The sequence below is a fragment of the Ceratotherium simum genome, chromosome 20, assembly GCF_057802395.1.
Source record: "Ceratotherium simum simum isolate JZ-2026a chromosome 20, ASM5780239v1, whole genome shotgun sequence".
In the NCBI taxonomy this organism is placed as follows: domain Eukaryota; kingdom Metazoa; phylum Chordata; class Mammalia; order Perissodactyla; family Rhinocerotidae; genus Ceratotherium; species Ceratotherium simum.
The window spans coordinates 39,090,332-39,103,589 of record NC_141919.1 but is presented as its reverse complement, the minus strand read 5'-3'; the positions used below and the strand labels follow the sequence as shown (position 1 = coordinate 39,103,589).

The following is a 13,258-nucleotide window of genomic DNA, read 5'->3' as shown; positions in this document are numbered from 1 at the left end:
ATAATAACGTCTATCTCTTAGGGCTAAGTGTATTCAGTGCAGTGCTGTTCATAGAGCATGTAGAACAATGCCTGACACATCATAGTTCTGTGTAGGTGTTGGCCCAATAAATTGCTGCCAGTTGTTCTTTTTATTTTCTTTTTTTGCAGCCATCATATTTTTAGGCATTTTTCAGTAGTAACTCATTGAATTATCTTCTCTATATTTTCCCTCTAAAAAACCCTATTCACCATATGCCAATTATTAGATCCTACCATACTTATCTATAAAAAAGAGAACTGGCCTTTTTGGCAGTCTGGCTTTCAGTTGAGCTAAAGTTATCCTAAAGCTGTATAATTATAGTTTCTATGTTTACAAAGTTCTCCTGTCCTTTGTACAATGAGCTGGAAATTGTGTGACATGGTACCTAACTCTTTTCCTTCCAAAAAGTCCCAATTTCCTCTAGAGTCTATAGCTTTAAGATGTTCAGCAGACTACAAAAAATTCCTCTTTCCAACATATTGATAAAAACCTGGAAAAGCAATTACTGTACTAATTTTTTAATCCCACCAAAACATCCTTAGGCCACCATTTGTATACTTGTGGGTTAGAAGGTCCTGCCGTGCCTGCGTCCTCCTGCATCATCAGACCTCTGGTTCACCGGCAGGCATTTGCTAAGGTGCATAATGGACTATTTGTGAAACATATCTTAATCTTCTACCCTATGTGTGCATACAATCCCACTTTATACAGTATGGTATTTATATAGGATTAATGATAACTGGATTTACACTTAAAACAGATGAAATTTAGAGGATCGTGTGAACGTTCTACTTTAAATTTGATTCTTTAAATTATCCATAAATTGGGGTGATTGCTTCTATTGGGATAGAGATCCAAGTGTTCAGTAAAATGACATCCTGGACAGTACTGTAGGGTAGAATATGTAATTATAAGGATAGTTTTTGCTTTGAATTACTTCCACATCAGTGGCATTAATTTCCTTTCTGTCTTCCAGGCTTTTTTCCCTCAATTTTGATTCTCAAATTCTCTTGCCTTCTTATACATCTCTCTTATCTCTTGCCTTTTTTTTTCCCTTGGATGGCTGGAGTTTTGATTTTTTTTCATTTCATTGTTTTTCGTCTCCCTCCCTAGGACACTTTTCTCATATGCTTTTCTGAAGTTGTTTGATGCTCAGCGCATCAGAGGGTAGAAGCTCAGCTGTGCTGACCCAATGGCTGGATATAATTTAGCGCTGCTTCTCTCTGCTGGCAGAAACCACTGAGTCCAGCCAGGCCATGTGATGGGCTCCAGGAGAACATCCAAGTTGTTCTCTAGCCAGCATGCAGCATCCATTCTGTGCACCAGTGTTTTTTTCCATCTCCATTTCCAAGATATTGCCGCCATTTTGTCTTCTGTGGGCTGAGGACTCTCCTAATGGTGCTTTTGCATGATGTAAATCCTACTTTACAGAAGCGATGAAGAAGATTCCAAGAGTTGAGGCCGCATACCTTTTCCCTTCACAGGCTTCCTCCCCAGAGAGATATTGAAGACAGAATAGTTGAAACTGCGGAGTCAGAACACTACAATGGATGGAATCATAGGTGTCAGTACCAAAGGCAAATAACTGAGGAAGATTAACAGAGCACTATTAAACACGTAGAGATCTAATTCAATTCAGCAGCATTTGAACACCTACAGAGTGCCAGGAACACTGCTGGGTGCTGGAATTAACCAAATGAGTACGTTGATTCCTTGCCCTAAAGGGCAGAAAGCAACTAGGTTAAGGTACACTTGATGAGTCACACACACAAGTGTATACTTGGAACAGACACAGAGGAGGAATGTCTGCATTCAGGAATGCTGCCTGCAGGAGAGAACCTCAAATCTGAGTTCTAAAGGATTAAATAAATTAGGAGACCTAATAAAAGTCCAACATAAAAAGGCAGTGTATGCAGGATTTAGAGGTGTTATATTTTCGTTTTGTGTTTTGAAAGGATTACTCTGGTAATAATGTGAAAGATAGGTGACAGGTACTGGGAGTAAACAGTAGGTAGTAAGATTCAGAAACAAGAGTTCAAGTAAGACTATTGCAGTAGCCTCAGCAAGACCTGGGACTGAGGCAGAGGCAGTGGGAACAGAGCAGAAAAGACAGAATTGGGGCTATTTCAGGGTGTAATTGATAGGGCTTCGTGACTGGTTGGGTTGTGGGTGTGGCTTGTAGAAGCATCAGCATCACCTTAGGCCCACCCTGTGGATCTTAGACACATGTAACATAACCAAGCTCACATTTCAATGAAAGAAAACAGTGGCAATCTATACACACTACCTCATAAGTCCTTTAAAAAAAAAAAAAAAGAGAGGTGGGCAGGGGAAAATAATGAAATGTTTTGCCATTTGTAAGACTGAGTAATAAATGTGTTGCTATTCCCCCACCGCAAATTTGATAAGACTTAATCAGAAAGTACCTTGTGCTTGATTTTGTAAACATAATCTTTCAATTCACAGAGATGCAAAACTGTACCCAAGATGTCATTCATTAGTGAAAATGTTGGCTTCCTAGTCTCTTACCCACAGACATGCAATTTAAGAACGTGGTTTAGAAATTTGCTATTAGAAGAGCTCAAACATTTTCTGAAATAAGAAATAAATTCCAAATGTTGCATAGGTGGTATCTGATATTCCATGTTCTTTGCTATTCAAACCATATCCTTTCACTATCTTTGACAATATCATTTTCTCCCTGAGACTCCAGCTGAAAAAGAAGAGATCAGAAAAAGTATTGAGTATTCAGCCAGAACTGTGAATTGATGCCCATGGAGGCAATAATAATGACCACAACTGGAATAACTAACATTTATTGAATTCTTACTATGTGCCAGACACTGTGCTAAGCATTTTATATAAACTAACTCATTTAATCTTCACATCAGTCCTATGGTTCTATTATATTATAACCTTATTGTATTATAAACTCCTCTATTATAGCCATTTTACAGATAAGGACACTCAAAGTTAGAGTAGTTAAATTATTTTCCCAAGGACACAAGGGAAGTAATTGATGGAGGCATGTTCAAATCCAGATTTGCTGGACCGCAGAACTCGCTTTCTTAGTCACTGGACAATGCTACTTTCCAAACAGCTGGAGGCCCTTCTGAGCTTTTCTTTTGAAAATCAAAACTTAAAGATCTTGATACTATCTCTTTCCCTGAGTTGTACATTCTTTAGATAAGGCCAACAGTCCTGTAGCTGATGTCAGATAATACAAACGAATATGACATTCATAGACTTCTTTTGGCATAACATAATTGGTCATTATTTTTGTCATTCTTCTCCTTTTACCTGTTTCTCTTTGAATATAAACCTGTGAAAAGAATGTTAGAACAAGGTTCTAATCCTGGATGGTCACTTATTGTCACTTACTCTGTTAGCCTGGACACATCCCTCGCTGGGCTTTGGCCCGGTCGTAGAATGATGGCTCCCATATATCGAGCACTTCCAGTGTTCCAGGCATCACATAAAGCCCCTTACAACAACACAGTAAGGGGGTACTCGAATTAGCCCCATTTTAAAGATGAGGAAAAGAAGGCTTTGAAAAGCTGAGTATCTTACTACAAAGTCACACAGCTAAGAGAAGTAAAGTCTGGATTAGAACCCACATCTCTTGACTCCAAAATTGATGCTGTGCTACAAGACCTCCTTGTTCAGCATCATGGTAATAAGATCTCCTGATACCAGGTTGACTCCAGTTTTGTGAAGATCAGAAGAATGTGCTCTGTGGGAGCTTCCTGAATTATTTAAATAATATTGGAAAACCAATATATGCTTTAAAGCCATTAATAATACCTACCAAGTATTTAATGAATATTGTGTGCCAATTATGTGTTAAGCACCTGTAATCCTCACCACAACCCTACAAGACAACTATTATTGTTCCCATTTTACGTAAGTGTGGGAACTGCGTGTCAGGGAGGTTAGGTTAACTTGCCCAATGTCTGATGGCTAGTAAGTGGCAAACCCAGTTGTCGACAAGTCAGGATCTATAGGGCTCCAAACTACAGATGTGAAGCCATCATGCTATGTTGTCAGTTGCTTTTCTCCATTCCTTTGGGAAAAAGAAAAAGCATTCTGACAAAGTATCAGTGTTTATCTTAAGATTGAGGTTTTTAATTACACAATTAAAAGGATACTCATCAAAGCCAGTAGATCTGTTTTAACCACACTGTTTTGAGTTGATTCTCTTGCCTGGGTTGCTCATTGTTTTTCTTTAAAAATCCTTTCCAGAAACCTGCTTGCTCTATCCTGTACCCTCCCCCTCCCCAACCCACCTCAAAAGGAAAGCAGTGGAACAGCACATCCAGGTTCCATTTTTCTTGCTTGATCATCCAGAGCATGTAAATTACAGTGAAATATGGCCTGAGTCAGTTCCTCGCAGGACAGAAATCAGTAACCATTGATATTGCTAAGCAACACCACAGAGGAGCAAGGCTGCAAATTAGGTGACAAATTTATAAGAAGTCGGAGTATCTGGGGACTCGCCTGGGCATTTCATTATGAACCATCTGGATGATCCACAGTAATGACCACACGTTATTGTTCACTGTTCAAGGGTGATAATTCCCATATAATTATATGGCACCTCCCTCTGTGATCCTAACCTACCTTTCAGAACCTCTCACTGCATTTTCCGTAATCCAGATATTTCTCTGCAAGATAATTGGGAGCAGTTACACCTAGTGGGAAACTTCCATTTCTCCCCAAAATAAGATTTAAAGCAAAACAAAACAAGAAATCACTCTAGGGCCGGCTCCGTGGCTTAGTGGTTAAGTGCGCGCGCTCTGATGCTGGCGGCCTGGGTTCGGATCCCGGGCACCCCCCAGGGCACCACTTCTCCGTCCAACCCGAGCCCGAGTCCCACGTACAGCAACTAGAAGGATGTGAACCTACGACATACAACTGCCTACTGGGGCTTTGGGGGGGAAAAAATGAATAAATAAAATCTTTAAAAAAAAAAAAAAAAAAAAAAAAAAAAAAAAAGAAATCACTCTATTGGCTTGTGTGACGGCAGAGCTGGCTGAGCAACAACATGCATAAGTGAGGGAATTAGTCATTGGATCATCACAGCTCAGTCGGCCTGACATAGGCACTGCCTTGGGGGTCCCAGAGGAGCCAGAGGTGTTGAGACTCAGTCTGTTCCTAAGCCAGAGATGACCAGACTGTGGTACCTACACCAGGTGAGATAAGGAAGTGAGCCAGAGTCCTTGACCGTCTGGAGAAGGATTGCCTAGCAAGGACCCCCTCCTAGGTCCAACAGCCTAGTTGGTCTCATTTGTTCATTCATTCATTCGACTAATATTTATAAGAAAATTGGGTGAAGCAACCTGATTTTAAATCAGAGGTTACAAATGGATGAGCTAAATATGGCCCAGAGTGTTGGGTTTTTTCTAATGTTCCGTTAGTTGCCAGTATTTAAAAATCAGGAGCTTTCACATAAAAATCCAGATATCTGGCTTACCCTGAATAATCAGAAGATCTTTCAACTTTGTGCCTACATTCCCTCATGGAGGCCACAGCTGGAGCTGAGAGGCTGCTGCCCCTTTTTAGGCAGGCACTGTTCAGTTTTCCATAATTCCCACCACTCCCTATCGTTGTCCCCAGACCACTTTGCTCGCCTACATGCCTGGTCTCTGTGCTTTATTGGTGCTTTGTCAGAATGCCTGCTGTGCTCCAGGCACTGAGCCAGACGCTGGGGAACTTTCTGACTCCTGATTTGGCCAGAGATGTAGCGTCAGTATTTCCTGGGGCCTGGGGCCTCAGAATGGTGTCAGCAGATGGACATAAACAAGGAAGTAGATGTAGAGAGTCAGGGAAACAAAAATGGCAGAAATAACAAGGCAGTGTGTCCAGGTTTGCAAGAAGCTTGAAAAGGGAGAGTATTTCATGAAGGGGCTAGATTCAGAGGGCATGAAATTCAGGTGATAATTCTCTAAGAGGTAGCCTTGTGTGTGTGTGTGTTCATAAATCCTACTTGAAAACTCAACAGCTGATGAAGAATTGCCCACAAGTTCAGTCCTTTATTTCCATTTGCAAAGTTCTTGCCTTGCTTCCTTCCAAAAGCTGAAGGGAGAGGTTTTAATCTCCTAGAAGAAAGAGAAGTCTCATTAGCATAAATTTGGAAGAGTCGGATGTGGAAAGAACTCCATAGGGCAAAATCATCTCTGTTAACATCTTGTGTCTGACATATATGTGTTACCACATGTTGAGTACAGCTGTCCCCAGGCAAACGGGTACACATTTAAGAGCCTCTTAGGGAAACTGAACACACGAGCATCCATCCCCCACAGAATGTTAAGCAGAGCTTCTGCAGTGAGTCAGTACTTTGGAAGCCTTTTTTGAGTGAGATTTTGAATTTGAAGATTAAAATACTCCTTTCCTTCTGACTTGAATAAGATGTGAGGATGCGTGGCTGTCTCCTCATTTAACCTCAATCTCTTAAAGTTTTGTCCTTGAGTTAAAAAACTACTTACCTTGGCATAAACATTTGATATACAAGGACAATGACCAAAGAAAGCCTTTTAATGGAAAGCAATTAATTTTGGTGGTCCAGGCAGCCTTTTTGAAGGTGAAATGAAACAACAAGCTTAAAACTGGGCTGTATTAGAAAATATCTTTTAACTCAGAATTCATGTTTATTTTGATGAAAATTTTTCATAGGAGGAGACAAAAGAAAAAAAGATTAACCCAGATACCCTGCAAGAAACTTAAAAATTGTAGAGATCTACAAATAAAAATGCTGTGTTTGTAGGGAGTGGGATGAGAAATTACAAATGCTCAATTCTCATATTACCCATTCACAAAACTACAAAACAAACACTTTTACCCAATAAAAAAATAAATTTACAAATTAAAAAAAAAGAAAACACCACCTTCAGGCTAAAATGTGAGTACTGCGAAACATGGTTCTGGAAGTTAGCTAGGTCAGCCTTTTACTACACTGAAAATTTTTCTTTGGGCAGTCTTCCTTGTGTTTAAGGGAAGAAGTCTAAGGGGTTTTGTTGATTTGTATGTGTCAAGTATAGACATTGACATTGGTGCCTACGTACAGAGATAATTAGCATATGAATAGGATTGAATTACCTTGTGCTGAGCTGAGTTAGATGTTCGTGTTGGACCTTGGTGGAAGATGAAGAGGGGTACCAGTTATTAAGGATGTGTGTGCCACCCCAATGCAAAGTTCTTTATAGACATGCCATCATCTGATCCTCCAAAGACCTTCCTAATAAGTATGTATTGCTCTTGTCCCATTTGATGAAGAAGAGACTGAGACTCGGAGAAGATCACCCAGCTCATAAGTAGTAGACCCAACCTTTGAATTAGCTGTCTTGTCTGTCTCAGTCAGAAGCACTCCTAACCTTGAGAGTAATGTTATGGTATCGACAGTCGAGAAGTCTCAGGCATCAGTGCCAGTTTTCCTGACGTCGGCAAGCCCAGGGAAGTTCAACAAAGCATCCTAAACCTCTCTGTCATTTGGGGGCTGTGCATTTATGTACTTTGTTTAAGAAATGTGGGGAGAGCATGTGATCTGAGAAGAGCACTGTTCTAGGTTCTGTTAGGAGGGATCTGAAGAGGAATAGGGTCTCTGCCTACAACATATGGACAACCTAGTGGGAGAGACAGGTTTGTGTGCAAGGATTAGAAAGGAAGGTGCCTAGCTCCCAAGCTGGAACACTGGTGGTCAGATGAATGAAGGGTCTGCTTTTCACAGCCTGTTCCCGTGGTTGTGCTCTGTGTTTTGACGTTCCCCATAGATCTGAGAAGAAATGAGCAGATGAAGAGATTTCTTTCAAATATTGGCCCTGACATGGCAGAATATCTTTTGTTGTTGAACAACAAGTATCTGTTCAGAACCTCTATAAGTGTGTTGAATTTGTTTTAACAAACATGTGTAAAATACCAACTTCTCTAAATGCTCTCCTTCTTGTCTTATGCTTTCTCCTTCACTCTTCTTGGTGGTTCTTGCAATAATGAAGCTGCCCGTTATTGATTGCTCAGTGGGTGTCATTACGTCATCTACTCTTCACCACAACCTTATGGAGTAGACACAGTTATGCCCCTTTACTGCTGAGGACACTGAGGCTCAGAGAGGTAAAGCAATTTGCTCAAAGTCACACAGCTAATAAATGGCAGATCTTGAGTTCCAATCTACACCCTGGCTTCAAATCTCACATTCTAAACTTCCACGCAGTACTAATAATAATCTGTCCATGGGTGTGATGTAATAGAGTATCCGTACACACCTCCTTCATAGGTATTTGACAACTTTACCAGGAAACTACTGTCTGTATTGAGAAAGCCTTAATTTTTAGGTCTTCGTCTGCAGTTCAAACCAATGCCAAAAATAAAGCAGCTCTTTGATTTTTAAAAAAAAGCAAGTTAATCATATATTTTTCATCAGCCAACACTTAAGTTAATAAATGCTTGTTCTCATTGATTTCTCAACCTCTATTTTTCGTTATAAAATGAGCTCAGTATAGCTGCTTCCATTGACTTCCTGTTTCATACGTCAGAATTTTGAGGCCTGAAATGTGAGAAGTCATTTTTCTGCTGCTCCGGTCTGGGGAGATTCACTGAAAAATGGGTTGAGAATGCCAAAGGCCTCAAGAGTGGAGCTGGGAAAGTCAAGGTTGGAAGGAGAATTCTGTGTCCATGCCTGTCATAAGAAAGGAAGAAATGTGGAGCCCAGAATACTAGTTCTGATTCACAGATTTTTTTGAGATTAAAGACAAGACCCTTCCCTTGACTTGTCAATCATGAGGTATGGACAAGAACTCAGAGGCACCTTACAGCCAGGTAGTGATGTTGCTGACAATACCTGAAAGAAAGTGGACAGAGGAATGATGACAGGTTCAGCTCCTCCTAGGGTTCTAGGAGCTTGGATGCCTGTGGCCCCAGCTGTCCAAATGGCATGACAGCAAGTGTGGTCACCATGATAGGCAGCATTCACGATCAGCTTACAGGTTCATCTCAAACACCAACCACTGGGTTCTGGAATTTTTTCTTAGGCTATATGGGCTTCTTAGAGAAATGTTATAGAGAAGAAGCACTAGGTTGTACCCAGAATCATATTCACCAGTGATTCTTCCCTCTTCTGATCCTGGCTGCCTCTTTCTCAGTTGATAGAATGGATGTTGCCAGATGGTATTAAAGAGCACTCTCTTGAACTCCCTCACTTCCTCCTTCCTATCCCAAAGAAACCCAGCTTGGATTAGGCCCAGTTTGAATCCTAATCCAATAGTGCTAAAGGTGCCCTGGTTATTCTCTATGGGGAGTGTGCTGACGGGAGGCCGTGTCCCCTTGCAGGTGAGTTTTCATTCAGGCCTCTCAGGCCACAGTGGCTGAGGCCACTTTGCATGAGGCCACCATGGGCTGTAGAACACCAGCTGGGTGCACGATGTGCTCTGGCTCACGTATGCATGTTGTGTTTGTCCTCATCACTTGTCACACCCCTCTTCCTGTACCCCTTGAGGCCCTGGTTCAGGGAAGAGGGCCACCAGCTCATGGAGATGCTGCCCCACCTGCCCCCGATGCTGCACTGACCACTTGAAAGCATCAGAGTGCTGAGTTGACCATCTCACCGTCCTATTGCTGTCCGTGTTAGAGCCATATTCTAGCGGCTCGTTTCCTCCACATTCTTTCCTGCCTTTTCTTTAGTAAGCAACAAACATGGTTCCCTTCACTTGAACAGATATTGTTCCCTTGCCTTCCTTCCTCTTGGGCTTTGAGTTGCTACATCTCCTGTTGTTATTCAGCTTTTCACTACTCGTGTTCCTTGTCTTCCGCTATCTTTAACTTCGTTTTTGGTATGCTCTGTCCAGTTCTTGTCCCTCTGGCCCATTCATCATCCAAGGAAGCGGGTAAGAAACAATCTAGCCATTGCCACAGCAGCAAGAATGTGTGAGCTGTCAAACATGAACAGTTCCAATTCCGACTACGTGAAAAAAAAAGGGATAATTAAAGAATATGATTGTATTTATTTATACCTGGTTCCACAAGAGATGAGGTAAAGAATAATCACATCTGCCCCAAGCGGATGTTTGACGGTTTGGATTTGATACATGAAAACAAGTGTGTGCATACAAAGAGGTTGCATCTGAAAAGCCAGATCCAGAAAATGCAATGGTGTATTTTCACTGTGTAGAATATGGTTTTTTTTTTTTTTACACCCAGCTTTGCAAACACAGAGCCGCCCACATTCTGCTTCCTCAGCAAATATTAGAGAATGCTAGCTACTGATTCTACTGCTTTACCCCAGGGGAGGAGTAGAGGTTACAAAAAAATTAATTGGCTCATATAATTCATCAATTTACTGCAAGATTACACACACACACAAACATATATTATGTGTACAACCACCACGAACATGTGTTTAATATTTATGAAGACATTTAGTTCATTTAAGAATTCCAGTGTCAATGTCATATATATAACAATGTCACGTGCAGTGTCATATGTATAACAGACTACTGTTCTTAAAATACCTGAAAAAAAAATATTTACTGAAGGCAATCCCCAGAAGTCATAAAAAAAATTTTCTTCCTATTCACACAAAATTCAGTTTCTTACTGAAGCACTGCATCCTTTGTCTAACAAGGATGTAGCTAACAAAATCCAGAATAGGCAGGTTTTTGCAGAAACACAAAGATGAGGTGATTTTTCTCCCCAAGGCATAATTTTGTATTGGTGTGTTAAAATAGCTTTGGGTAAAATTTTAGACACATGGAAAAAGACTATATATAGAATGTATAATGTAAATATAAAATAGAAGAATATTTATTATTATCTTCTAAGCTAGATCCTTTATCTTGCACACAAAACCCATCAATTAATTGATTCATATGTGGCTTTCCAGTGGCCAGGTTAATGGGCCACGGAGGCATTCTGCAGAATCACAGGAATATCTCTTGAGTCTAATTAATTTCTTGACGTTTATTGGGAAAGTATTGTTATGACCATGGAAAACATTTTTAACCTGCTCACAATGCTGCTTAAAACAATCTGGAATTTTCGAACAAGAATGAAAGTTTCTGTTTTAGAACTGAAGCAGGAAAACAAGAACGGTGTGTTCCCATCTCCCCTTCCCCCACCCAAGCTGCCACTCCCACCAGCTAACTCGGAATAGCTTGCTTTCTGCCAGTGGTTTCCATTACAGCCGACTTCTTTGGTGATCTGCACACGGGAGTCTGCCTCCTGCAGTCTACCCAGGAGCAGGCAATACCTCGGTCTGGGAGTTGTGGCTGCTCTGTCACCTGTCTGAACCAGGTGGTCTTCCCTGGGAATATGCCTCCCTCTTCCTCCCAGAGCACTCTTCATCTTTCACAGCTCTTCCCAGCATGCTGCACTCATGATATTCAGTGTTTTCTGTCCAAAGTATGAGATAAGAAGTGAAAGGAAAGTTTAGAACCTGGTTTTGCATTTTGGGTTTTCCCAGGTAGCCTTCCTTAATCTCTAGGCAGTGGTTCTGTTGGAGAAGAGCTGTGAAATGAACTTCCGGGACTGCTCTTTCACAGCAAGGAATCCAGTGTCTACAAGCCTCAGTGGGCCCGGACATCGTCCTTGTTCAGCCCTTTCTCTTCTGGTGTCACCGCTATAAAAATTATAGGGCTAGGCTAGACCTGGTGCAAAGTTATCTTTGCCAAGTATTCTGTTTCATCAGATGTTAAAATAACCGTGTCCTATTCTGTGATGCAGGGCACATCCTACCCCCAGTGAAATAATATATTTTAAGTGATTTCTGAAAATAGGTCGTGAAAGCTGTCTGCCACATGGCCCATGTTTGCACATCTCTATATAGTTAACGATTGCGGAATTTGACAGTATAACTCTGAATCTGATTAATTAAGAATGTGTAAAAACAAAGTTCTTGCATTACAGCTCGTTCCTTATCTTTGTGTCTTTTACTGTGGTGTTGTAGAACTTGGATCATATGGAAAACTAAAATATTATGACACAATGACTGAAGAAGGTAAGAATGATTTTAGAATTGTATGCATTGGCTTTTTTTCATTTATGGTGTCTGTTGCTTGCCCATTTTTTTAAATCTTTTCTTTCCTCTTTGCATGACTTCAGTGACATTGTATTATTTATTATTATTTTCGCATTTTCGTCTGGTTTTTGCCATCGTGTTTATTTGGAATTGGAGACGTGCAATACCATGGGTAATCATGTTATTCCATTCAAACAATCCAAACCATCTCAATTGTGTAACACACTCAGAGAAATGGTGTCAGCAGTGTAAACTCAAGCGCACACCCACTGTGCCAGCATTACTTCCTCCACAGGCTCACAACATACGGAAACACATCCAACTAACACTCTTCTTTTAATATGCCCTTGATTTCAGAGGGGTTGGGGCGGGGGTGTATGTTCTGGTGATATTCTGGTTTATGCTAAGGAATGAGCAATCTAGAGTAACTTCTAGACCCAAAACCAGCTGGAGACCTGTTTCTGATGCAGACGGCTGTAGGCTCATGTCCTCAGCTCCCACAGTCCCTGTTGACTCATCCAAGAGCATTAGTCTGAGAGGCTGGGGTCACTCTTCCAGCCAGTGGAATCGCATATGTTGAGGTTCACACTCTGTGAGATTGAGCATATCATTTTAACCATTTCCCCTGAGTAAATGAAGTCTGGCAACGATTTATTTTAAAATGTGTTTACTAATGAATTCCACACACTATCCCAGAGTACAACCTTGCCCCAGTCAGAATCACTTTTCTGAGATAAGTTCACCATGGAACAGCAGTTTGAAAATTTTGCATTTTTGTAAAGGGAGTTGTCCCATTGCCCTCTCCCCCATCCCACCCCACACATTGCTCCACCTTTGGAATAATAAATAATATTTGTAAGTTATGAAAACATTTTGGCTTTTTACATGATTTTTACCCTGATAGTGACAAGAAATCAAAAGGTATCCTAGAAAGGGAATCAGCTAATTTCGTCCTTCAACCTGGGAGAAACTCCCAAATGTGTTGCATATCTTGTTTTCAGCTTCTAGTATTTCTCAGTTGCCTTAGCTTGCCAAAGATTTTCTAGTTGCTTTGCATGCAAGAAGCGGAACATCTGACAGCCCCTGGTAAGAGGAAGTCCCTTCTCAGTCCCTCCCTGCTCTGTCATCTTCACAACACCCAGACCTTTCTCTGCTGCTGTCCTGTGCTGTCAGTTAACCACTGTGATGTTTTCTAAAGCAGCAAGACATGATTAGGATCTCAGACTGAGCCCCATT

At 41.0% G+C, this 13,258-nt stretch overlaps 1 protein-coding gene across 3 annotated transcripts in view; it reads left to right on the top strand.

Annotated features, from left to right (window-relative positions):
- Window positions 1–13,258, top strand: part of SLC24A2 (solute carrier family 24 member 2) — a 244,763-nt gene that overhangs the window by 161,925 nt on the left and 69,580 nt on the right. For 2 of the 3 annotated variants that reach the window (XM_087444672.1, XM_087444670.1), the window contains exon 4: window positions 11,951–12,001. The exons of the other annotated variant lie outside the window; for it this stretch is intronic. In XM_087444672.1, the coding sequence (XP_087300798.1) occupies window positions 11,951–12,001 (51 nt within the window). The remainder of the gene's footprint in view (window positions 1–11,950; window positions 12,002–13,258) is intronic. 3 annotated transcript variants of the gene reach the window in all.